Raw genomic sequence first — 23,848 nt, 5'->3', positions numbered from 1 at the left:
TTGCACAGCACTGAAGGAAGGCATTTAGACTACAGGGACTGGACTCCTAGTATGTTTTCTAGCTCGAAGCAGATACGGTCCTTTTGACTACTTCCAAGAAAACTTCAGGCTTTAAATCTCATCCTGGCGCCCAGGTTTCGTAGATGGGTAGGGGGTCGCCGCAAACCATACACCAACCTAAACACACAACATAACATAACGGAAACTGCAAAGAACAAACAAACCCCAAAGGTATTAAAATAATTAGATTTAAAAACCTATACAATTAAACACACGAGGGCGGCTAATATTAGGAAGATATATGGGGGTATACGAAGGCCGTAATAAACAATAGGGGACTAACCCCATCCGCGTATTACCATTTCCTAACCGTGGACAGATCCGATCACACCCAATAAAAACCCAAACCGCCACGCCGACATATTTACGCCCAACAGCACGAGTAACCCAACGCCACTAAACAGGCGACAGACTCGAAGGCAGGAACTCGAGGGTTGTAGCCACCACGACAGGTGATCCGTTGCCAGCCTTCGTAGATGGGTAGAGAGCAGGCAGCAAAGTAATTAAGAGAAATTTTGATCACTGCTGATGTGCTCAGTACCTTGGATTGAAGAAAGGGGGAACGCCAAGAATTGAGCCATATCTCGACACGCCGCCTTAGCCAGCCTCGAACTGAGAATTGCATTGGAAGAAGTCACATAAACACATCAGTGTCTCCATGAAGTGCAGCATGACCATGAGTACCTTCTCATAAGACGCACATATGAGAATCACGTGAAGCTCTGTCGGAGTTTGACAATGCCACGCAAGGACGTTTTGAGCACATTTTGACATGATGCCAAGGACATCGAACACTCGAGACGGTAACACAACTCCTTGGCAAGGCCTCAAACCTGAAAATAACAGCCTAGAACTCCCGGATGAGAGGAAAGCGAGCAATTTAAGTGAGTCAAAGCATGCCAAGGGCCGATATGAGAGCAATCTGTGGCGTGAGATGAAAGATTTCTTACCCTCCAGTGACTTCTAAGAGCCTGCCATGGTGAGGGAGAATGCCGTACGTTCACCATTGTCTTGGTAGCGAGTGACTCACGGCTAAGATATAAGACCCCTTCGTAGGACGAAGAATTTCTTCTCCATCCAACAACTCTGTGCATGAGACTGATAGCTTTCACACACAGTGTAGAAGCAGTGAGATATCAAAATCTTACCCGGTTGAACTGCTTACATTCAAGGTCGTACGACATTGATACGTGACTGTTCTTCGCAAAATTATCATCAGGAAAACATCATCATGGAGAGGATCAGCCCGAGGAAACAGGGCGTGATTGAAGGCAAAATTGCGGATATCACCATGAAAACCAACAACAATGAGGGCATAGATCCCATTGAACTGATTGCACGTATCAAGAATTTGCAAATCAGCCAAGGTAGTGGTCATACTACCTCCACCACCCCCAAAGCAGCATCGTCTAAAGTCGAAAAGCGCCCCTGGCCGACCAACTGGCCTGTCAAGCAAGACATGTATGCACACTTCAACATCACCACGGAGCGGCACAGAGAAAACATGTGCTTGCTTCTCCAGGACTTTGCCCTCAAAGCGAGGCATACTGCGCGCTTGACCCGTAACTGGGAAGGCGGAGAAGTATGGCCAACAGTCGTCGAACCAGCAGCTCTCGAGCTGTCCGAGACCATGAACAACTACGGTATCGACTGGCGCAATGTCCAATACCGGCCAGATTATGCCGAAGAGCTAGATTTTGTGTGGAGGTGCTGGTCTACCGAACTGTCAGCGAACCACATCAACCACAAGATCATTTGGGAGTATGTCACTGGCATAGCCCGCACATGGGACCAAGGCCGAAAAGCAAGCGGCGTCTGGTTCCACAACGATGAGGAGGAACATCGCAAGAAACGGTGCCCCGGTAGAAACTACCACCTCGTCAAAAACCTACGAGTCCCAACCATACCACAAGCGATCCGAACGAACAAGTTCATCGGGGTTGGAGACGACGAGACCGCATGCATCTGCTCGCGTCCGTCACCACAGTGCCACAGGCGCTGCGTTCACAGAGAACAAATAGCAAGAATCAAGTACCTCAAGAAAAAAAACCGTGAGGCGATCCCTGCTCCTGTCGCAGAGGACATGGACGAACTTGATTGCATCGAATGATTGCCGTCTTCCCCACAATCATTCACCACCACAGAAAACCTCGAATCCGGATCCGGACCCTTCGCTAAGGCAAGGCCTACCGACCGGAGGGAACCGAGCGGCTGCCGCATAACCCCAACAGCTACTCGACAAAAAAACCACCTCGAATCCACTGCGGAGCCTCGCTAAGGCAGGCCGACCGACTGGAGGGCAAGAGTGACTTGTCCGAGCCACCACAGTCACTCACCAAACATCACCTCGAATCCCATGCGGAGCCTCGCTAAGGCAGGCCTACCGTCCGGAGGGTCACCGAGCGATCGTCCGCGTCACCACGATCGACTCACTGAATACAAATGTCCAGCCATCCCTAGCGTCAAGTACCAAGGGCACAGGCGGGAGGCGCTGACCATGGGAGCGCCCCTCCAGCAACGGACTGGCACCTTTTCGCGGTGTTGGGGATAAGTAGCTCTCCTTGCAAGGAGGGTGAAACTAAGTCCGGTCCGGGATGTTACAACACCCATCATGTTGTACTCCAACCAGCCGAGCTTTCGGGCTTTGGCTTCGAGCGAGTTGTTCGGTTTCGGTCTGGTAAGCTCTTCCCGCGGTCTCTTTGAGTTTCCATGGGCTAACTCGTGCTTCAAACTCCTATCAATTGCAACCAATGTCGAGCATTCCACCATGCTCCAGCATCTCACCCAAGCTCATCGTCTTTTCCGAGCGTCTCAGAATCACTCGATTCCTGTCAATTTCCGCCTACTGCGACAGCACCATCACGGCTCTCGACGTCAGCCCTGCAAAGCTACTGGCTTCAGGTCCGCCCTTCATCCGCCATCCGCTACTCTGCTCCACCAGCTCCTTGGTCTCCTTCCGACAGTCTGCAGCTGAACCACTATCTCACTGGTGCTTTCGCATCACTTCGAACATTTGTCATCCCACTGTATCCCTCTCAGGTCTCACTTGGACGATGGAAGCAGGAAGGAGAAAAGGCTATCGATCTACCATCACCAAGTCCATATAGATTGAGATAGACTCAATCCAAACAAGCTTTTTCCAACTCTTTTGTGCATCCGCTGGAGAATTGCCAGCATGCGAAAAATGGCAGCTGGGGTTATCCATATTTATTTTTCATTATCAGACTGTTCCAACACTGTTAGCATTGAAATGCCACACCCTTTCTCTGTACCATGTTATCTCCTCCACCCGCAAAGCCTGTTCCCTCACTTCTCAGTTCCACCGTTCCTGACTTCACTGCCCCTTTTTCTGCTCTGGCTCCATCTTCTCCGTCCTTCGCCGTGATTTTCTTACCCGAAAGATCAGTCTCACAGACATAGCATACCACCCGGTTCTTCGCCTCTTGTTTGGTAGGAGAAGCGTGAGGATCTGGGGGGCCCTCATCGGGTGACATGAACTTCGCAGCGCAGGGTTTACAGAGAACGTGGCCACACGGTATAGTAAGGATTGCTTTGATGGTATTAGTGAGATTCTTTTCGCATGCCGGACATATGCATGTTGGTGGTTCTGTTGGCGAGGAAGCATTCGGGATGGTCTTGAAGTTGATCGTGATTATGGATTTGAGCGACAGGGAGTGTTTATTCTCAGTAGACGAGGCTGGACAGAGAGGCGATAGCTTCGCAGCTTTGCTTGCTTGCGAATGGTTTGTTGACGGCGTGAGAGATGGTACCCAGAATGAGGGAAGCGTTGGCTTAGCGGACTAGGACAGTCAGCTGGCCGTGCACACCAATGTAAGACATATACCACCTATCTCGTACCTTCTCTTCATCAAGTGCCTTCCTCGCCTTCGCTCTCTCCTCCTTCGCATTCTTCAACATCTCGTCCTCATCGAGCTCGAACTTCCGTTTCACACCTCTGCCCTCACTCCGCTCCATCTCTTCAGACGCATTACTCTTCCCCTTCTTCCCACCACCCTCCAAACCCATCATAGTCTTTTCAAACTGCGCAATTGCCCTTTCCTCCTCCTCCGCTCCTCGATCCAACTCTTCCTCCTCTACCTCCCTTTGCCGTCGCTCACCTTCCTTCTTCAACCGTTTGATCTCCTTCCCCTGCGCAAGCAGATTGCTGACGGCACACTCCCTGCAGAAAATGTCACCGTTCGAGGCGCATGCTACAGGATCTCGGGCGATTCGGAGGCAGAGCTGGCACGAAGCAAAGGGTAGGAAGGAGTCTCGGGAGAGACGAGTGGCTTGAGATCCCCAGGTCGACTTGAGAAGTGATCGTTCATGGGAAGTGAAGAAGGCGAGAGAAGTGTTTCGTTTGCCTGGAGCTGAACTAAGTATCTATCATCAAGCACTGAGATAGCTGACTTACTATGAGACATCTCCGTGCAGAGAAGGCTGTTTAGTATGGCCTGGGAAGCCGAAGTTTTGGAGATTGGAGTTACTACGTTAGGTGCATTGGATTATCCCCTCATGCTGAATCAAATACCACCGTTGGATCCGGAGATCAACTCTACAGCCGAGAGACTTGATAAGATATGTTTGGTACGGAGATTGAACCTGGAAGAGCGTAATTTTGCACAAAATTGTCCCCAATAGCCATTCGATTGTTGAAAGCAGGTACCCGCGCCTAAATTTCTAAGCGCCGGCAAAATTCGAGAATGCGGAATTTGACTTTCGAAAAAAACAAACAACAAGCATCTGCCTTTTTACGCTCTTTCATTGATCGTCTGATGGCGGACGACCCTCCGCCACCCAGCCTGCTATGGCGTTCAGGCTCCGCAGCGATCATGGGCTTCGTAGGAACCCTAACACGGGCATTCATGCACGGGCCTAATTGGCAAGACGCCCATGGGCTCGACGGATTTCTGGAACTGTTGGATAAGAGAGCAAATGTGGATGGCAGAAAGAGAGGCCTCATCACCGGTATGCCGCAACGAGTCGTTGATGTGGCCTTGATACTGACTAATGCTTCTCAGTATCGAACCACATCTGCGTGTACGTACGTATCACGAAATCAAAACACCATGCCCCACCCCTCCACCAGCTCATGAATGCCATTTTCCAGCGTTGACGACCCTCTAATATGGGGTGTCCTGCCCCTCCGCTACCATTTCAACCCCAGCAATCACCGCTGGTCCCTCGGCAGCTACGACATCGTCTTCAAGAACAAGTCCGCCCCCCCCCTCCTGTCTATAATCCCTCGCAACAAATCTAACAAAACTCCAACCATAGAGCAATGTCCACCTTCTTCGTCCTCGGCCAAGTCCTCCCCACGCACCGCCTCCACAAAGATCCGCACGGCGGGCCCTTCCAACCCACCCTCCGCGAAGCCGTCCGCCTGCTCTCCCGTCCTCCTTTCTCCCCTACAAGCTCCGCCCTACCAGTCGACCGCTCGTTTAATTCGCCGGATATCTCAGACCCTTTTTCTTCCCCCAACCACCACTTCACCTACACAACCGACGGTATCGATACCTTCCCTGCGCCCTCTGCATACGCAACGCGGCAGTACAGCTGGATCCACATCTTTCCCGAAGGCCGCGTGCATCAGCACCCGCAGAAGGCGATGCGGTATTTCAAGTGGGGCGTCGCGCGCCTGATACTCGAGCCGGATGTTTGTCCTGATATAGTACCCATGTGGGTTGAGGGTAATGATGAAATCATGCATGAGAACCGAGCCGCGCCGCGGTGGCTGCCAAGGGCTGGGAAAAGATGCGGGGTGTGGTTTGGGGAGAATGTCGGAGGGGAGAGCGAGGGGAATGTGTTTCATGAACTGAGGGAGAGGTGGCGGAGGTTAGTGGAGGATGAGAGGCGGACGAGAAAGCCTGATCAAGAGCTGGAAGTGGGAGTCTTGAGCGAGGAGTTAAAGTATGGTCCCGAGGCCATGAGGCTGAGGGAGGAATGTACGATGCAAGTCCGTGGTGCAGTCCTGAGGGTGAGGAAGGAGCGCGGGCTGCCGGACGAAGATCCTAAAGAAGGGCTTGTTGAGACATGGAGGGCAGAGGGAGGTAAGAGAGAGGGTCAAATGGACGATGGAAGCTTAATCAAGGATACCTAAAAAGTCGACTTTGGTTTGACTATAGACAGATTCACTCATACTATAGACGTGCTTTTTCAGCATTCCTCAAGACGCCAGATAGATATTAGAAACGAGAAAAGACAATGCAGGACACAACGCTTCGGCTAGAATAGGTATCTTGCGAGGTAAATATCAAACCACAAATCACCACAAAAATCAAATGGGAATAGATATACTTGAAGCGGCTTTTCCGAAAAAGAACAGTGGAAACAGATAAAAGAGCACTACATGTCCATCAAATCGTCAAATGCACTTCGTTGGTTAGTGGGAGGCGGTGCTTTTCCTTCCAGCGCCGCTGCAAATTCCTCTCGGTCTGCCAAAGCCAAGGTCAGCTGGGCGTTCCTAGCTCGTCATCGAGCGGGAACGAGACGCGTTCACGTACCTCTTACGCTTTCAAAAGCAATAGTAACAGGCCCCACCTTCTTTCCCGCCTCCTTCTCTCTACTATCCCTTGCCACAAGATTCGCCATGTCAACCTTTCTGCCCCGATCATACTCGGTCTTCGGAAAACTAGCACGGTTCGTGTCCTTCGAATGTGTCAGACCATCCCTCGGTACTTGCATGCTGATCCACTTATCCTCGACCTTGTCTTCCCACCGGCTGACAAGACGCACAGTATTGCCTTTGAGCCAGAGTTGTACTTCGGCGGTTCCTTTGTTTGATTTGGTGCCGCCGAACTTCTTGGGCGGCTTGGTGGTGATGTAATGGGCGCGGCGAGAGAAGATGAGTTCGTGATTGCCGGTGAGGGCGGACATGAAGCCGAAGCTTACTGCTTCGTCGTCAAAGTCGAGAGGGGTGTTGCCGACGCGTTTTTCGCAGTGGGAAAAGCGGGGCGGCTCACCAGGAGGGGGTTTGTAGAGCTTGTCGACGAAGCTGGAGACATAGTCTGTGTAGTAGACTTGAGGCAGGCGGACGCGGAGGGCTGAGCGGTCGAATTGATAGTCTGTGTCTCGGTACGTATAAAAGAGCTCGCTATATCGCCAATCGAAGCGAGTGTGGGTTAAAAGAAGGGCTTTGTAATTCTTTGGATTCGGTTCGGTGTCGGAAATGTTATAGACGAAGCGGGGATCGGTACCAGCGGTGGAGAAAATAGGGGCAATGGAGAGGCGCAGGACGGTCTGCTCGAAGTCGGTGGCGTCTTGGCAATTACGGAAAAGGAGTTGTAGGGCGATGTTCGGGTTGCTGTCATCGTAGACATAAGTGTAGATTTTATTGTAGTTGCCGTCTGTCTTGTCGGCCTTTTCGTGCGTACAATCGGACCATTTCACCGTAAGTTGTCGTGCTAAACCTTCTCTTCGGATTTGGACTCGACTTAGAGGCAAGAACAGCTCCGTGCACCAAGGTCTTGGCTCGCCGGCAGAGGAGCTGATCACTACTCTTCTCGTCATTCGCCATCCCTCCTTGCTGGTCGTCTCAAGGACGCGAAGATCGCATGAGCGGAAGACTTGTCGAGGACTCATCGGCTTCATCGTCGACGCTTTTAGCTGCTCAAAGACTTCTACAGAGCTCTTAAACAGCAGAGTCTCAGTAGCTTTCTCGAATTGCCGAGGCTCTCTCCTTTTCACAGCGTCAAAGTAGGCTCTCGGAATGTACATGAATTGTTGGAGGTCGTCTTCATTGGTAAACGCCACGGTAAGGTTCATCCGGCCAAAATTTAGCGGTATGGCGTCTCTGGGACTTATGCCTGATCCTGCAAAAGGGCTCATAGGCAACTCCTTGTCTTGCAGGTCTTCGATAGTAAAGTCGCGTGTCAGACATAATGTTCCGCTTTGATTGCAGAGGGTGACTTTCGGTTCACTTTCGCCTTCCTTGGTGGACAGAAGCAACATGTAAGGAGCACCCTTTGACCTCATCCTGTATCTTTTCCCACCAATGGCTGCATTGACGAACGTTCGGAAGAGCACTTGTTCGTCTTCTTCTCCTGCGTCGTCTTGTTCGACTGTAATCCATCGACCGTTCTCCAGACCGGGTAGGAGGTCCTCCTCATCATACGTCTCTTCTTCTGGTTGAAGAAGCTCCCATATGTTGTAATTCTGGCACAGGAGTGTATCCTTTTCTGGCGCGTCAACGGGTTGAAAGTCGCTCAGGTCTTCGCTAATGCCATCTGAAAGGTTGTAAAACATTTTCCTGTTCTCGTCTGTCATTAAAGATGCCTTGTCGTTATCGTCTTTCAATATTATGTTGTAAAGTATCCATGATGCCTTCAGCAGGTCAACGTAAGCTTGGTTAATTGCTGATCTCCCTCCTCCAGAAATTCCGGAAACGCTGAGGCTTCCGCGTGTACTCGTGTACTGGGACCGCTCATCTACTCTCGTATTGAACCTTGCCTTCAGTAGCCACCAAGTGGCCACTCTCAGCCAGTCTCTCGCATTCAACCTCCGAATCTTTAGTTCGTCCTCTGCAAGCTCTTGGAACCGCTCTTTGAGAGCATCATGAGGTCTATGCACGGGGTCTTGCCGTACGATTCGTAATGGCCTTGCTGACTGCTCTCTTTGCCGGACTCTGGCCAACTCTTGCATTGCTTCAGCTACGACGTCAACAACGTTAGGAGCTTTGCTGCCAACTCCATTGCTCTTCATTACCGATTCTCCGCTAGTCGACATTAGTCTTTTCGAGCGAGGCTTCTTCAGGTCGTCACCAGCAGGACTACTTCTCGGTATCTCCCTGGTGTAATCCTCGGAAATCCTAGGGCTCGGTGGAAAAGCTTTGAGGCCATGATCTATACTCGCCGATGACTCCTTTCTCATCTTACCCATTTGGGTAGGGGTCTTCTTGAATATGGGAACCTCTTTGGCCATTTTGGGCGATCCAAATTCTGACATCTCTTCTTCGCTTGTTGTTGAAGGTGTCGTCTCAGGCGATACGCTCGACATATTATCCACCAGTGTCGCTCCAGTGAACGCGCGCCGTAAACCTTGTAATCCCAGGCCCTCAACCTCTGGAGACCCATTGCGGCCAGCCTGTGGGGCAGTCTTAGCTTTTTGAAGAGGGCTGAGTTCATCGACCTCGTCTTCTTCTTCCTTATCCTGACTTTGGGCTTGGGGAGCGGAAGTCGAAGCTTCTTGTCTTTCGAGTGCCTTTATCATCGAGGTTTCTATCCTGGCAAGAGAAGAGCTGCGTCAAGGTTGTTAGCGCAGGTCTATAGATGGGACAAAGGAAGGCTAGAACGTTAATACTTACTTCCCGATAGAGCTCATGCATAGACTAATGTTGCATGTGTGCACCATAATCTTTGACTTCAGCTCTGCGATCTCCCCTTGTTTCCCCACCCATTTCAGCTTCCTCCAGAACTGCAAGCCATCTCCGACGCCCAGCTCTCGGTATTTGATCACTAGCTTTTGCAGTTGACGCAGGGTGTCAAAGCAGTTTGCCAAGCATCGTTCCAATGTCTGCTTTCTATTGTCACCCAGCCTGTCCAGAAAGGACTTGTCGGAGTTGACATCGTCCCGTAGTGTGCGCAGACAAGCTTGCAGTGAAGCTAGCTCATTGACCAGCTGTCTGAAGTCATCGGGCGCCTCGCGCGCAACGAGGAAGCAGTTGTGATAGAGGTCCCAAGCAAGCTTCGTAACGGCCAAGAGATCACCAATGCCCCAATTTATCATAGACATACTGGTTGAGCTAGGGAACCTGTCGCATGTCTGTTGTTGGAGCGCAAGTGCGGGCGATCTTGCGCAATGTTTCGGACCGAAAGCGCTTGAGGATGGGCGAGGTGTGTATGCCTTCTCCTCAGAATCGATTTGTATGGCTATCGGTAGCTGGTAGGGTGGTAGGCAAATCTGTAAGGTTCAGGTTGGGTTGCGCTGGCTTCAAGGCAGACACGAGCCAGGCACACGAGACTGGCTAACCGGGAGATGAAGGTTGGGGTGGCTGTGAGGAAATATTCGAGGGTGCTCTGTTGTTGGATGAAACAGAGAGATATGAAATTCGCTAAAAACGCAAGGCAGAAGTAGTGTGTTCGTGGAGGATGGGTGCTGAGAAGTCGTTGGAAAGCAGCGAGTGCTATACAAGATATGGTACTCGTATGTGGGGTTCGAACTTTAACTCCGACCTTCTGCTGACTGCTTAGGTCTTAGATTTAGGTGCCTCCGAGGCCACTATCGCCAGCCTAGGGCCCTAGAAGTAGATAGTCAACTTCAAACACTCTAAACAATCCTGAAACCACTTGACAGGGATAACGCTAATCCCCAGACTCTCGACCAAGTTGGCATCCACCGATTGCTCCACCATCCTCATCATCTCATCATTGCTTCCAATTCCGACTAGCCATGACCAGGATGTGCTTTGACCGCTGGCTTTGCTGTTGTAGAGTTGGCGAGGCCAGGAGTCTGGGACATCTTAGATGATCCCTCGGCCGAGACCGACAATATACTCCGCCAACGGGCATCGCCATGGGCTAATCTTCCTGCCTAGGTATGCCAAATTTGAAAGCTCTTTATAACCTCGATTCGTGCTGGTCATAGCATATAGTCCTCTTTCTTCATCCGGTGGTAAGCCAGGAGAAATGACTGCTCTAACGCTCAGACTTTCGCGCGAAGAATGCGCTATATGGAGCTAGCAGTGCCAAGTCAATTTTCTTGGGCGCAGGCGAGCATTATTTCCCCTGTACAGACTGCTGTACAGACTGCGCTCGACTTCATCGCTCTGAATGCGGAGAGGGTCGGGGTACGGCGTGCAGCTTGAGATGTCGTTCGGATGATGACGACGGCATGCATGAGAGCTAAAAGTCTAAAACCGAGAGATGCCAGTTGATTGCGGGACCTGCATTTGCACCCTACTGTATGTTCTGGGAGCATCATTTAAGTAGATTATAAGGTGGTCACGACTGGTCTTGATACCAAGGGTCTGAAAACAGATGGTCTCGCTCCAACAAAATTTGGCTTCCAAACTCGGCAACCCCTTTGATTCCATATCTGCACTCGTCGTTCTCACAGCTGTTTCACTGAACTTGGCGCTTGTATCTCCCTTTGTAGTGCTTTCGAATCCATTTATTGCTCCCCTCCAAAAAATCTGCAACTCACGCACCGGAATTTCTTGTAATTGAACAAGTACAAACGGCAACAAGCACTTTGAGAACAGACTATACGCATAAGATACATCCGGTTCAAGTCGCTTTGCTCCCCCAGTCCCATACACAACGCCACCAAGTACCAGATCCTTAGGCCGTACCTCGGACATTTAAGACTCAAGCTACATTGAGCTGTTTACGAAATTATCCCCCCTGAAAGACTGATGGGAATGTCTGTGAGTCTCGTTCGACCGATCAGAATACCGTCCGGCGAGCCTAATATCCATCCAAGCTACGACGGTGACTTTATTGCCAACGGACCATCTATGCTGCTTCGAGATCGGATTTCTTTTTTTGGAGAGGTCTGCTCATTTGACCCTTTGTATGAAGCTAGGTCCTGAATTCACCTAGCGATAGCTTAACACATCTCGTCAGCCCTAACGAGGAAGCCACAGAACAATACTACTGCGCAGCACAGGTCAACCGCGGTATTTGGAATAATTGTCCCGTAGGATGCTAAGGTTGATAGGGAAAATACGTGTGCAAGTCTTTCCGAAATGGCAGATTGGAAGTAGCCTTGATAGTATTGAGAAGCTGATGAAAGGATGATTGATCTGATGAGAAATAATAAGGGAACGAGCTCCGTTTACAAACAAAGATTGCTCGAGCGCTCAAGTTGTTACTATTTTCAACGTGGACCTTGGTCCAAAAATGTCGCAAGTTGAGCGACTGCTCAGTCGCAGAGATCTTGACCCAGCTCATCAGGGAGACGGAAACTCGTATCAGAGCCATCGGCGTGGATTTTCGGAACCGGACACGAATCTGCATTGGGCTGATTCGTGACCTACGTGTCGGACTTCGCTGCTTTCATTGCCAAGAGTTGGTGGTGACTTTTGATCCTTGATCTTACAACCATATCCTCGGCTCCTCCGGTCTGAAGGCAAGGCCGAAACGGTGAAGGAGTACTGTAGTACATGATATGGCAATAGCCAAAGAAGCAGGGAAGCAGAGAAGCACGGAGAAAACGGTGTGTAACGATAAAACGGAAGGTGGAGAAAACGTATCATGGGAGTGAGATTCAGGATGACAAACAAAAAGATACCGTGCCAGGCCGACCTTCAAACTAGCTTTCCCATCTTATCTTCTCACAGGTCGTTGATGTAGTCTTTTTCGTCAGGGATTCCAGAGATTCTTCCAAAAAAGTGGCACACTTCGAAAAAAGCAGCAAATTGGACCATGTTGTACACGCTCACGTTTTTCTGATTTTTCACTGGGCTTGGGATGCGGTGTGGAAAAAGTGCTGGAAGTATACCCTGCAAATTGAGGACCGCAGCCCAGATTACGGCTTCTAAAGTACGACCCGGAAGCCATGACGTGCCGTAAAGATTCCGTGAGAACCAAAAGCCCATCGGACCGCGAAAACTTCCCGTGAAATTGTGAATAAATCCAAATTCTGCCGCGCCATGAGCATCGCTCCTTGGATCTTGACTCTTGAATAGTGACCAAAGTATGGTAGGATTCCTGTAAAAGGATGCCAATGAAATTGGAGTGGTCACGGTCAAGGACTGAGCAGCGACTGTTGGAGATGAGCAGTATGAGAACCACCTGGATGAGTGAAGCGTGTCTTCCTCAAATTCAGCAGGGGGAATATGTTGTAGCTGTTCGAGCACGCTGATGATACTGTAATCGCGATCATCGACGACGCTAATGCAGGCAATCTGCAACGCCACATCTCAGCCTCACTGAGTTCGTCATTCAGGCGCAGGTACCGGAATTTTCCATAATACTCTACTCCGCTCATGTTTGTGAGCGCCAAGGATCGCACACAGCCTCAACATGTCTTACATGTCTTCAATTCCTCTGACCCGCATTCACTTAAATCATTTTCTTCTTCCTCCTTCTCCTCCTCCTCCTCTTCCTCCTTCTCCTCCCTTTATTCCGAGTCTTTGGCAGCCTTATCCTTAGATTTCATACGATCTCTCTTTTCGTTGTTGAAGCTAGATTTGCGAAACCCTCCAGTCATGTCGTATCAAGGTGGCTATCCACAGCAATATGGCGCTCCTCCTCCACGTCAGTATACTGGTTTTCATCTGCCATTTGGAACTTACTCACTGTTGGACAGAGGGATACCAGCAACCTCCACCGAACCAATACCCTCCTCAAGGATACCCACCTCAACACCAGAGCTATGGTCCCCCTCCTCCACCATCTCAAGGCTATGGGCAGGGTGGCCAGAGTGGAGCCCCACACGGAGGGTATCTACAAGGTGCTACAATCGGACCAGGTCGGCCGCCTCCGTCACAGCAGCAGCAGCAGGGAGGATATGCACCGCAGGCCCATTACAATCAGGGCTACCCACCACCCCAACAACCACCGTACGGAGCTCCTTCTCACAGTCCATACCCTCCTCAGCAAGGATACCCTCCACCTCAGCAGCCTTATGGGGCTCCTCCTCAGAGCCCAAATCCACAGCAGCAAGGGCATCCTCCCTCCCAACAGTCACCTTACGGAGCACCACCGCCCCAAGGCCAATACCCACCACAGCAGTATGGTGCCCCTACCCCAAATCAGCGATATGGACAACCTCCACCACTACAGCAAAACACTTATGGTACCCCACCCCAAGCGTTACCTTATGGAGCTCCGCCACCTCAATCTTACGGCGCCCCTCAGACAGTGCCGACTCCACCTTCGCCTGGATACGTTCCTGGCCAAGTAGCCCATGTCGATATGTCTCGTCAAGCAGACGAGTGTCGGAAAGCCATGAAAGGGCTCGGTACGGATGAAGCTGCACTTATCAGAGTTCTCACAAGAATCGCACCACTCGAAGTCCCAGTCATAAAGGAAACCTTCCGACAACGGCATGGCCGAGACCTAGAACATGATGTCGAAAAGGAAGTGAGCGGACATTTCGAGCTCTGCCTTCTCTCTATCCTTCGAGGTCCCCTTCAACAAGACGTCTGGTGTTTAAATAAAGCCCTCAAAGGTGCCGGAACCGACGAGGATCTCCTCAACGAAGTTCTAATCGGCCGCTCCAACGCCGATATGCAAGCCATCAAACAAGCCTACCACCACACTTATCACCGCAGTCTTGAGCACGACGTCCGCGATGACCTCTCTGCTAAGACTGAACGTCTCTTCTCTATGATACTCTCCGCTACCCGACAAGAAGAATCAGCCCCAGTGATCCCTCAATCGATCGAAGTAGACGTCACCGAAATCCACCGCTGTACAGAAGCTAGAGTAGGCGCCGAACAATTGACCGTCTGTTCGCTCCTCAGCAAGCGCTCTGACGCCCAGATTCGTGCAATTGCCCACGCATACGAACACAGATACCGACGGTCGCTTGAAAAGGTCTTTATCCACGAATTCTCGGGTCATATGGAAGACGTTCTCGTGCAAATGGTCCGATGCGGAACTGATAGGGCGATGCGGGACGCTATCAACATCGAACATGCCATGGCAGGGATGGGGACGAAGGATGAAATGTTGGTTACCAGGATCGTGAAGCTGCATTGGGACCCGGCGCATCTGCAGCAAATAAAAGGGGCGTATAAGGCGAGGTATAGGCAGGATCTGATTGGGAGAGTCCGGGGGGAAACGAGTGGAGACTACGGGAGGTGTTTGGTCGCTATGTTGCAGTGAGTTTTGAGGGCTGGAGTTGTGGACTGCACATGGATGGCATGGCTTGAAGGCATGCTCTACACCATGGCAAGCAGCTGCAGGTCGAGCTCATCATAGTACGTTTGCTCTGCAACTCAATGAATTACATCTCTAGCTAAGCCTTTGCTACTTTAGCGCCAGGAAAAGCTACCACGGAAAGGGACAGCCCTGGGCACTGGCGTCCTCTAAATTTAGTGCAATCATAGGCAACGAACCAATAATCTGGCAACGGACGTGCAGAAACAGAGCGAACTAAGATCTTCATAGACCATAAATCTCGAAGTTCGTGCTGATATTGTCAACATTCAAGGGGTTTCCATCACTCCAACTGCCACTTTTTCTGGCGGTACACCTGGGGCGCGAGCCCCAGTCATAGGTTCTAATCACATTCAGTTTCCGAAATTCCTTCCTCTCATAAACTTCCCTATAATGGACTTGACTGCGAAAGAAACGGCACCAACTTCAACTAGACAACTACGCGCAGACCAAGACTCGTCCGTCATCGAAACCACCAATCGGAACAACGCAGATGATAGCAACTATAGAGCGCTTGCGGAAGAGGCCTCGTCGGACGCCAGTGAGCGTACTAGAGCAGAAGAGATTCTCTAGAAGCGATCAAGACCAAGCTTGAACGCAGAAGAGCAGCATTCCAGGCTCTACTCTGCCGGCTTCGGATGCATTCTGCGGTGTTTGAGGTATAGATGTTACTGTTCGTGTCGCATCGAAGGCCTATCGAGGTCTTGTAAGACGATGTTGCGCTGAGTCGCGCAACAGCTTGTTCACGTCTACGTTCGGGATGATATAGCTCCTGGGAATCGACCACCATCGGTTTTCTGGAACTCAAAAGCAGCCGCCACGGGACGGAAGGATACGAAACAAGCTATCTCCCCCAATTTGTATATCCGCAAGATCTTTTGGTGCGCGCGTCGGTCGAAAGTCTATTGTCCAGTCTTCCTGCTCTTTCCCAGGGTCACTCTTTATTGTCAACAGTGTCACACAGTGTGGACGGCGAATTCCCCGCAGTCAGTCACTTTGTTCCCATGATTTATCTAGTAAGATTGAAGCCTCATAGCAACATACCAACAGCCGCAGAACGAGAACCGGCTCATATCTGCCAGACGAGTCATGGGAGGCAGATGCTGAGCTTGACAAATTTGGAGCTCTTCCCTCGACCGTCCAGGCTCTTTCTCCGTCAGACCCTACACTTTCAGCAGAATCGAAATCGCAACCCTCGTCTTTTGACCCAGTCCCTATCGTGCCGTCCAAATTGTCGGCGTATCCTCTACACTCAACGTATAACGGGAACATTGGTAGCTCTAATAATACCCAGAGAAAGAGGCTTCATCTATCCTTACGCTGTCCACAATGCCGCAAAGAATTTTCGCAGAAGCATAAATACAAGTATGTCCGAGTTAGGCCTACGTCTCGAGCTTCGTGCCGACTGTTCGTCTATACAGAAAGCTGACGCACCTATACAGCAAACATCTCAACCCCCATAACAAGGATTACACCTGTAGCGTCGCGGACTGTACCGCCAAAGGCTTCTATTGATCTCGAGATTTTAAACGCCATGTTTCCAGCCGTCATAGCATTCGCAGGAGCAACCAATACTCCTGCACCTTTGCGGACTGCGAGTATTCGACGAAAGGGTTTGCACAGAGTGATGATTGTCTTAGACATATTCACAAACAGCATGAGAGCGTCCTAAGCTAATTGTTTTGATTGCTGTTTGTATGCACCTTGGCTTGTCTCTGGCTCGGTTCCGGCGTTACTGGCGCTGTTACGAACGATTCTGCAATCGAGTCTTTATCATTGCTAAGATTTTTGTAAGACGAACGGAATACAAAGATGATGCAAAAGCCATTTGCACCTCGAGGACATGCGGCTTTATGCAAAAAGTATCCTATGCCCTTGCAGCGCTCTCGTTTCAAGGGCAAGGGCTTTAGGCACCACTGAGGGCTGATCATCAGGTTACGGGCAAGGTTCCAAGGGAGATCGTCGAGGGTTTGATACGATCCGGATTTGCCAACCGGCAAAATCAGCCACACGCTGGAGTCGTTCCATCTCATTTACAGGACCGGATTCAAAGTCGACCCCGCTTGCAGCGGTTTGAAGACCTCTCTTCTCGAAACTTTCCTCCTTGCCACGCCAATCAGTGTCGGAACATTCTCGAGTTTCGTCTACCCTCGCACTGCTGCAGGTGCTCTCTAAAATAACCATCTCAAAACTCAGACTTCTCGTACGGATGTGTCGAAGGGACACTTCCCCGACTATTCGACACCTCCCTTCCATCGCTTTGGAATAATCCACACTGAAGTCAGAAATTATCATAAAGAATACCAAAGGGACTCTTACTCCTACGAATGCGTTTACAACATTTACTGCTGTCTTGACGCACAGATCCTTGGGCTTTGCTATTGACACATGACACCTAACTACTCACCCTTGGGCTTCTTCCGCTCGTTTTTCAAATCCTGACTGTCACTGGAGCAATGCATGGCCCGAATAGTCCGCATAGTGAGTCTACGTTGCCAATTGTGCTTGGTCCTGCGAAGTCTTTCTTTAAAATAGTGCCAGAATCAGTGAATCGAGTAATAGTCTTCCCTAATCGTTGTGTCTTGAGTGTCAATATTCCCATGCGTTTACTTGTTCGAAAAATCAAGAAGCCACATAGTTGTTTGATAGGTTCGAGATTTACTCAAAAGATGTTACTCTGATACTCCAGTCCAGGCCACTCGCACATGTCAACCACAAATCATCTAACGAGCACTCTCTCATTCATTCAGACCACCGCGTTACTTATGATAGCTCGGCGCCGTGGCTTTTACACTGTCCCAAACCTGCCCCATCTCCTCAACCAGGTTCTTCGGCAGCGGGCCTTGCTCGATGTACTCAAGGTTCTGCTCCATCTGCGCGAGGCTGGAACATCCCACAATGATCGCATCCCCATGCTCTGCTCTTAGCAGTGAGTGATACAGGGTCCATCGCAGAGCCACACCGTGGCCTGTGAGCCCGACTGCTTCAGCCGACTTTTTGACCCGTGTAGCGGCAGCGAAGATCTCGTCCTTGAAGTAATCGCCCTGATAGATTTTGCCGAGGAGGGTCTGCGGTGGGGAAGAGGTCAGCATCATCGAGTCTTCGTTGAAGGAAAGCATGTAGGTCAGTCAGGCATCTTAGACCGAGAAAGAATGCAACATCATACTTACTCCCGAGTCCCAACGTGATCCAGAGGAGTTGACAGATTCGCGGGTGACGTTCCCAGAAAAAAACCCCGCCGCAGATGGACTTGTCGACGCCTCGTCAGCTTCATACGGACCAAATTGCACCTGAGACCGCCTGTGCCAGTGAGGGAACCTACCTGTAAGCATGGAAGCTGATCCCGTGCTTCCGTAGCACAGGGAACAAGTCCTCCTCCGAACCCCTCGCAATGATACTATACTTGGCCTGATAGGCCGTTGGCTTCACGAACCCCTCTTTCCCGCATATGGCCACCACCTCGTCAACTTCCTCCGCCGTGAAGTTACTGAGGCCAAAGCGCTCAAACTTCCCCTCGCGATGCGCGGCATCCATCGCCCGACAAGTCTCCTCGAACGGCGTCGTCCGGTCGGGCGCGTGGAGGAACATGATGTGGACTTTGTCCACGTTCAACGCCTCGAGCGAATCCGCCACGCTCTTCTCGATGCCTTCCTTGCGGTGCGCGTGGGGGGTCCAGGACTTCACCTTCGAGTTGATCGTGGCCCACGAGCCGACCTCGAGACGGCCGAGGAGTTCCTCCGCAGTTCCGCCCGCTTCGACGGGGTAGGCGCGGGCGGTGTCGAGTTCTGTGTGGCCGTGAGAGCGGAAGAGATCGAGGAGAGGGGTGGCGCTGGTGGCATCGTTGAATTTGGCTTGGGGGTCTTTGGCTGAGCCAAATCCTGCTGTGCCGAGGACTATGTGGACCGATTGGTTTGCTGTCTTGTGAGGCATTCTGTGAGATCTCCCCTGGAATTCAACACTTGTTCTACAGAAGTACCGAGCGCTGTCGGACGTACAAGAGGGTCTAATTTTCTGATGTGATGAGAGTGAGGCCTAAGGGTTTGATGGAGCTCTTTCTTAAGCTTGTCTACTCAATGGCACCGATGTTGTGTCTTGTGGAAACGGAGACTGCGAAATATCCGACATGCTGTAGAAGCTCCCGCTCACCGACCGGTCGGCGTTTGGCCCGAAGAGATCCTAGACTGACCTATTGCCGACAATCTTGTAATTATGTCCCTTTAAGACGTTGTATGGTATAGTACTAATTTTTCAAAGGCCCATATGGCATCGCTAACAATTCTTCGCAGTCAGCAGAGGTTGCGGCAAGCGTAGCATCGGCCAACGATGTCAAATATTCCCGCTTCGGGTTGGTCTCTGGCTTACTGCCGTGCAGTTCCCGAGACGTTGTAATCGTCCTCTTTTGACAGTTCCGGCTCCTGCCGGCTCTCGCGCTTTCGGGGCTACGACGGACTCCGTGCAGTCACTGTCGTCCCCGTGTATGCTAGACTGCGGGAGCGTTCGAGTAAGACCGGGCCCAGCCCGCTGAACAACCGAGTGAGACAGCTGCGAAAGGTATTAGTGCTTTGCTGCTCAGCAAGAGCACTGAGAATTTTAAAGCCAACCTCGAGATAACAGCATTGCCCATTAGAAGAAGTCGCCCAAACTGCTCTTATTCCGAGCAATCTAATGTCTTTCGTAGTCTCATATCTATCAACCTTTACTATCTGAAATGTAAGGTAGTATAGGTTCCATCGATCACCCCTTCAACATGTCGAACCAAGCAGCATGGCGCAAAGAGCCCAAAGCCAATGTTGTTGTTGGTCCGGCTGACATGTATATACCGGGACGAGGAGAAATGTAATTGAGGAACGACTGTTTAGCTTTTCTGCCAGTTGACTTCGAAAACCGAAAGTGACCGTCTTTTGCATCCCAAAGACCCAACTGTGCGGTTTTTCATATCGGTTAAACTGGTCTCTACTTCATCCATTGCAATATTCTAGCATCCTAGGGAGCTCCTACGCAGGCACGGTGGAGAGCGTGGGCCCTGGCATGACGGATTTCAAACCTAGTGATCAAGTCGCGGCCAACGTGAGACACAATCACTGTGAGCACTTACGAGCTCACTCTGTCTTGGATTTGGCTGGCTAGCCCACACCACATCCATGTGCATTCGTGAGTCATAGTAAACCTCTGTGGTAATTATGTAGGCTTGAAGACTTTGAAATGGCCTATTGAGCATTCAGAAAAAGGCCTTCAAGCTTGGAATGGCTTGGACCGGTACCGCATTCATGTGCTTATTTTCCCAAGCTGAAGTGACGCGGCCTTGTAGAGACAGGAACGTGTCAGATATCAATACAGGGATTGCGTACATGCTCCTTACCTCAGATATCACGATACATATCATCAGTTGTTGACACTCATGGTGGCGTTTCAGCATCCTGGTAAACTTGCTGCTGACGGTGACGCTGACACCTTGCAGACGAGAAGGCGGTCTGTCGCATGCGAGCATGTAAGATGCCACTGTAGGCATCGTGAGGAAGTCGCTGTTCAATATGTGGACGGACAGTGATTCGCTGAAAACGAAGCAAATCAGCCAATCTTGGGGTTGGCCAGGCGGAATAGGTTTCACGTCAGCCCGGGCAAATTACCAATTGTTACCCCAGACTGTGAAATCCTTTCCGAATCATACCTCCACAGCGACTTTTGCGGTGTGATTCGGTAATTTACCTTGGAATCAACTTGTAGATGTAATAATTCGTTTCTCACGACGGCGCAAAACCAGCTTACCCATTCTATGAAAACTTTCACTCTTCGGGGCCTGTATGTTCTTTTTAGCGTTTGTCAATTAACAGTGTGACCTCGAGGTGTAGTGGCTCGGCACTGGGTCAGGTCTCTCTGTAGCGGCGTGTATCGCTGAGCAACGCGTGCAAGCAAGTAAGCATAAGCAAGTAAGCAAAAAGTAAGCAATGCAAGTAATCATGCAGGCAGCACGTGTAAGCAAGCAGCACGTGCCGGTAGGGTTGAGATGGACGCAAACAAGTAAGCAAGTGAATAGGGAAGCAACACGATAGTTTTATGGTACGAGTACCTGATATGGACTTCAAGTGGAAAATGCTGTCTACTCGGCTTTCGCTTGATGTTGTATTAAATGCCTCGGAATCGGTAGAACTCTTGCTGCATGCGATTGAAGATGGTAAATTATTGCATCATACTCTCAACATGGTATGGAGGTATGATTCGGTACCTTAAGGATCTCACAGTTAGGGGGTATGAACTAGTGAATTGGCCCGTTCGAGATGTGTCAGCGAGATACCTGATGGTGTGGACGAGTCAGGCTTATTGTTAGTCCTGGACTGCACTATAAAATAATAAATTCCCGAAGTCACTGCTTTTTATCCAATAGGCGCCATGAATACCTCGATACGATAAAGATGGCGTTCCTTCTGCACCTTCCCGATACATCGGCTTGCATGATAGGTGTAATTACAGACATGGCAGATGCACCAATGAGTACTACAACTGGGGATTAGGAAGTCTCGAAATTTCGAAATGCTTGGCATGAAATCTCGCGGAAATTTTATCGATGGAAGTCGTGAAATGTACTAGATTAACCCGATCGGGTAACTCCGAGCTTCCACTGGGCTGGGGCTAAGATTCTGGTAGGGCTCAACAGTTGGCAGGATTTCAGGCCTCAGAGCAGACTGGATCGACAAATCAGATACTTCAGATAAGCTAGATAAGCGAATCTTGGTACACCTGGCTAGGAAGTTCATGAAATCGAGCTAAATCCACTAGTCACTGAAATTTCAGTATCGATACATGTTTTCATGAAATGTGAGAGGGGTCAAGTACCATTCAACGAGGGATCTAGACGCGTCATGTTGACAGCAAGCGATCTTCCTGTCGATGTAATATCATGCTCTTCAATGCTTAGTCGGGCCCAGTCCAAGCCTCCAGACCAACATTCCCTGTTCCGCCACCAGTATCAGTCAAGATCAGAGGCGGTCTGATGATTCATAATCTGTCTCTCATATTCCTGCTGTAGTTGAAATAATCACTTTGAGCGTACCTGAGATGAAAGCGCAAATCCTTCTGTTAGCTTGTCCACCACCTTTCCATTTGATACGCTGATAGATTCTGTGCTGCGCAGCCAACTTGCATCTGTCTCCACATCTCTGCGGAGAGACTTATGCCAGAGAACCAGGCACTTACCATGCCTGCCAATAGCCATTCAATCAAAGTTCAGAAACTGAGGAACTCATGCGATTCGTGCAACCTTGCGAAGCTCAAGTGCTCCCGGAGCCGACCCTCCTGTACCCGATGCGAGTCTCAGGGGGTAAAATGCGTCTACGGCGTATCTCTGCGAGCTGGGAAGCATCGAGCAAACGGGAGTAACGTCCAGAAACCCTCACCAGAGTCTCCACTGTCGGCTAAAGACTCCACCAAAGAATCCACTCCGATACCGACCTTCTCCACGGCCGAGATCAGCCGAACTTTGGAGCCAGCGTTCTCGTCGATCCTGGATTCTATGCCTGTGAATACGGACTGGTCGTCTTTTTTGGCAGAGGACAATCCATATCTACCAAGCAACTCCATGGACTTGAATAACAAAAACATAAGCCCCCAAGAGCAGTCCTGGAAGCCTAGTATCGCGCAAAGTCACTCTGACCTGTCGCTGAATACTTTCCAATTCGATCCCCGATACACCTTCGCTGCCAGGCCTCAAATTAGCCCCCAACCATCCAGATGCCGGACATTTTCTGGTTCAACGCTACTATCCGAGGCACAAAAATCACCGCTCTTCCAAAGTAATGATGCTTGCCTTTGCGGTCGCAAAATCTTGCAGCAGCTGCTCACCCTCACCGCAACACCCGACGTGCCAGCTGCCTTCGATGCCGCCCTGAATCAAAACAAACACATTATTGCCCTATGTCACAGCATACTCAACCATGAAACACATCAGCACCGTGATATATCCTTCGTTCTAATCCTCACTGCGCTTATAGCCAAAGTCATCGCCGTTTATGAGACTATCTATAGATCGCATCACCTCACGAAGGGCTATTGTCGAAGGCCCGCTGTTAAATCCACATATTTCACTGATATTGGGATCGGCGACGGGGACAGCGCTGAGTCATCTGAACCGAATGGCATCAACATAGAGCACCATTCCACATTGGCCTCGCCGAGATCGCTCACCGGCATGACGAAGCCATCATTAGCTCCAGTGCCCGTGCGACTAACAATGGGTGCATATCAGCTCGACGAGGAGGATGAAGAGAGGATGATACTGGATATTCTCAAACTTGAGCTTTCCAAAGTCAGCGCGCTCATAAAGACATTCGAACATCTCTTTTGCGGCACTGGGCCAGATGATCAGGAAAGCAAGTATGAGTCTAAGGCTTATGAGGATTTGGTATACTACCTTCAGAAGAGGTTACGTGTCACCCTTGAGACGCCGAGGGATTGAATCGGGACATGCGGGAGCACCGCACATCGCAGTAACAGATGTTGTTACTGTCTGGCAACCAAAGGATGAGAAATATGATAACGGGAGACAACATGGCCAACACGCTGCCGTTAGACCACTTTCTGGTCTTCAATTCTGGGCGTTCGATGGCGACCAGACTGAAATCTAGGTTCTACGATCTAGTTTCCTGGATTCTCGCAGATTGTAGACGCCTTCTTTTCTCAAAAGAGACACAATTTCGATAGAGAATCATAGAACAAAACAATGCAAACTCAGTTGGTTTCGATTTATTTAAAAGATTACAGACTCATAACCCACCACACGACAAGAAACTACACCTGTCCATCCCAAGGTAAGCAGAAAGTAATAACATAACCACCGTCAAAAGCGCTACCCCCATCCCGCACCATCTCTGCCACCGAAACGCCCCCAATTCTGCCACCACTCCACTCAAAATAATTCGGGCGCAGAACAAAACCCAGACATACCCTCTGTAATCGCCTACGGTAAGCAC

The 23,848-nt window shown here is 50.3% G+C and overlaps 10 protein-coding genes across 10 annotated transcripts; 5 read left to right on the top strand and 5 right to left on the bottom strand.

The window, feature by feature from the left end:
* Positions 1 to 1,291: 1,291 nt before the first annotated feature.
* HO173_011787 (uncharacterized protein) lies at positions 1,292 to 2,170 on the top strand (the record flags this gene model as incomplete). The annotated part of the gene is made up of 1 exon (XM_037313665.1): positions 1,292 to 2,170. The coding sequence occupies one exon, from the start codon at positions 1,292 to 1,294 to the stop codon at positions 2,168 to 2,170; it is 879 nt and encodes a 292-aa protein (XP_037159431.1).
* A 1,129-nt stretch (positions 2,171 to 3,299) lies between these two features.
* Positions 3,300 to 4,484, bottom strand: HO173_011786 (uncharacterized protein; the record flags this gene model as incomplete). Its single annotated transcript, XM_037313664.1, has 3 exons — positions 3,300 to 3,860; positions 3,919 to 4,424; positions 4,475 to 4,484. 3 exons carry the CDS (start codon positions 4,482 to 4,484, stop codon positions 3,300 to 3,302), a joined length of 1,077 nt encoding a protein of 358 aa, XP_037159430.1.
* Positions 4,485 to 4,892: 408 nt separating this feature from the next.
* HO173_011785 (uncharacterized protein) lies at positions 4,893 to 6,160 on the top strand (the record flags this gene model as incomplete). The annotated part of the gene is made up of 4 exons (XM_037313663.1): positions 4,893 to 5,028; positions 5,082 to 5,100; positions 5,171 to 5,275; positions 5,338 to 6,160. The coding sequence occupies 4 exons, from the start codon at positions 4,893 to 4,895 to the stop codon at positions 6,158 to 6,160; spliced, it is 1,083 nt and encodes a 360-aa protein (XP_037159429.1).
* A 245-nt stretch (positions 6,161 to 6,405) lies between these two features.
* Positions 6,406 to 9,789, bottom strand: HO173_011784 (uncharacterized protein; the record flags this gene model as incomplete). The annotated part of the gene is made up of 3 exons (XM_037313662.1): positions 6,406 to 6,494; positions 6,564 to 9,295; positions 9,362 to 9,789. The coding sequence occupies 3 exons, from the start codon at positions 9,787 to 9,789 to the stop codon at positions 6,406 to 6,408; spliced, it is 3,249 nt and encodes a 1,082-aa protein (XP_037159428.1).
* Positions 9,790 to 13,207: 3,418 nt separating this feature from the next.
* HO173_011783 (uncharacterized protein) lies at positions 13,208 to 14,831 on the top strand (the record flags this gene model as incomplete). Its single annotated transcript, XM_037313661.1, has 2 exons — positions 13,208 to 13,256; positions 13,309 to 14,831. 2 exons carry the CDS (start codon positions 13,208 to 13,210, stop codon positions 14,829 to 14,831), a joined length of 1,572 nt encoding a protein of 523 aa, XP_037159427.1.
* Positions 14,832 to 15,278: 447 nt separating this feature from the next.
* Positions 15,279 to 15,458, top strand: HO173_011782 (uncharacterized protein; the record flags this gene model as incomplete). Its single annotated transcript, XM_037313660.1, has 1 exon — positions 15,279 to 15,458. One exon carries the CDS (start codon positions 15,279 to 15,281, stop codon positions 15,456 to 15,458), a length of 180 nt encoding a protein of 59 aa, XP_037159426.1.
* Positions 15,459 to 16,319: 861 nt separating this feature from the next.
* HO173_011781 (uncharacterized protein) lies at positions 16,320 to 16,544 on the bottom strand (the record flags this gene model as incomplete). Its single annotated transcript, XM_037313659.1, has 1 exon — positions 16,320 to 16,544. The coding sequence occupies one exon, from the start codon at positions 16,542 to 16,544 to the stop codon at positions 16,320 to 16,322; it is 225 nt and encodes a 74-aa protein (XP_037159425.1).
* Positions 16,545 to 17,644: 1,100 nt separating this feature from the next.
* On the bottom strand, positions 17,645 to 18,815 carry HO173_011780 (uncharacterized protein; the record flags this gene model as incomplete). Its single annotated transcript, XM_037313658.1, has 3 exons — positions 17,645 to 17,953; positions 18,056 to 18,134; positions 18,208 to 18,815. The coding sequence occupies 3 exons, from the start codon at positions 18,813 to 18,815 to the stop codon at positions 17,645 to 17,647; spliced, it is 996 nt and encodes a 331-aa protein (XP_037159424.1).
* An 804-nt stretch (positions 18,816 to 19,619) lies between these two features.
* Positions 19,620 to 20,394, bottom strand: HO173_011779 (uncharacterized protein; the record flags this gene model as incomplete). The annotated part of the gene is made up of 3 exons (XM_037313657.1): positions 19,620 to 19,805; positions 19,981 to 20,092; positions 20,234 to 20,394. 3 exons carry the CDS (start codon positions 20,392 to 20,394, stop codon positions 19,620 to 19,622), a joined length of 459 nt encoding a protein of 152 aa, XP_037159423.1.
* A 1,683-nt stretch (positions 20,395 to 22,077) lies between these two features.
* HO173_011778 (uncharacterized protein) lies at positions 22,078 to 23,334 on the top strand (the record flags this gene model as incomplete). The annotated part of the gene is made up of 1 exon (XM_037313656.1): positions 22,078 to 23,334. The coding sequence occupies one exon, from the start codon at positions 22,078 to 22,080 to the stop codon at positions 23,332 to 23,334; it is 1,257 nt and encodes a 418-aa protein (XP_037159422.1).
* Between the last annotated feature and the right edge of the window lie 514 nt (positions 23,335 to 23,848).

The sequence above is a fragment of the Letharia columbiana genome (genome assembly GCF_014066305.1).
Source record: "Letharia columbiana isolate WasteWater2 chromosome Unknown Sc0000067_s1, whole genome shotgun sequence".
NCBI classification, from domain to species: Eukaryota; Fungi; Ascomycota; class Lecanoromycetes; order Lecanorales; family Parmeliaceae; genus Letharia; species Letharia columbiana.
Note: the sequence above shows the minus strand (reverse complement) of the source record. Positions and strands in the feature narration are given on the sequence as shown.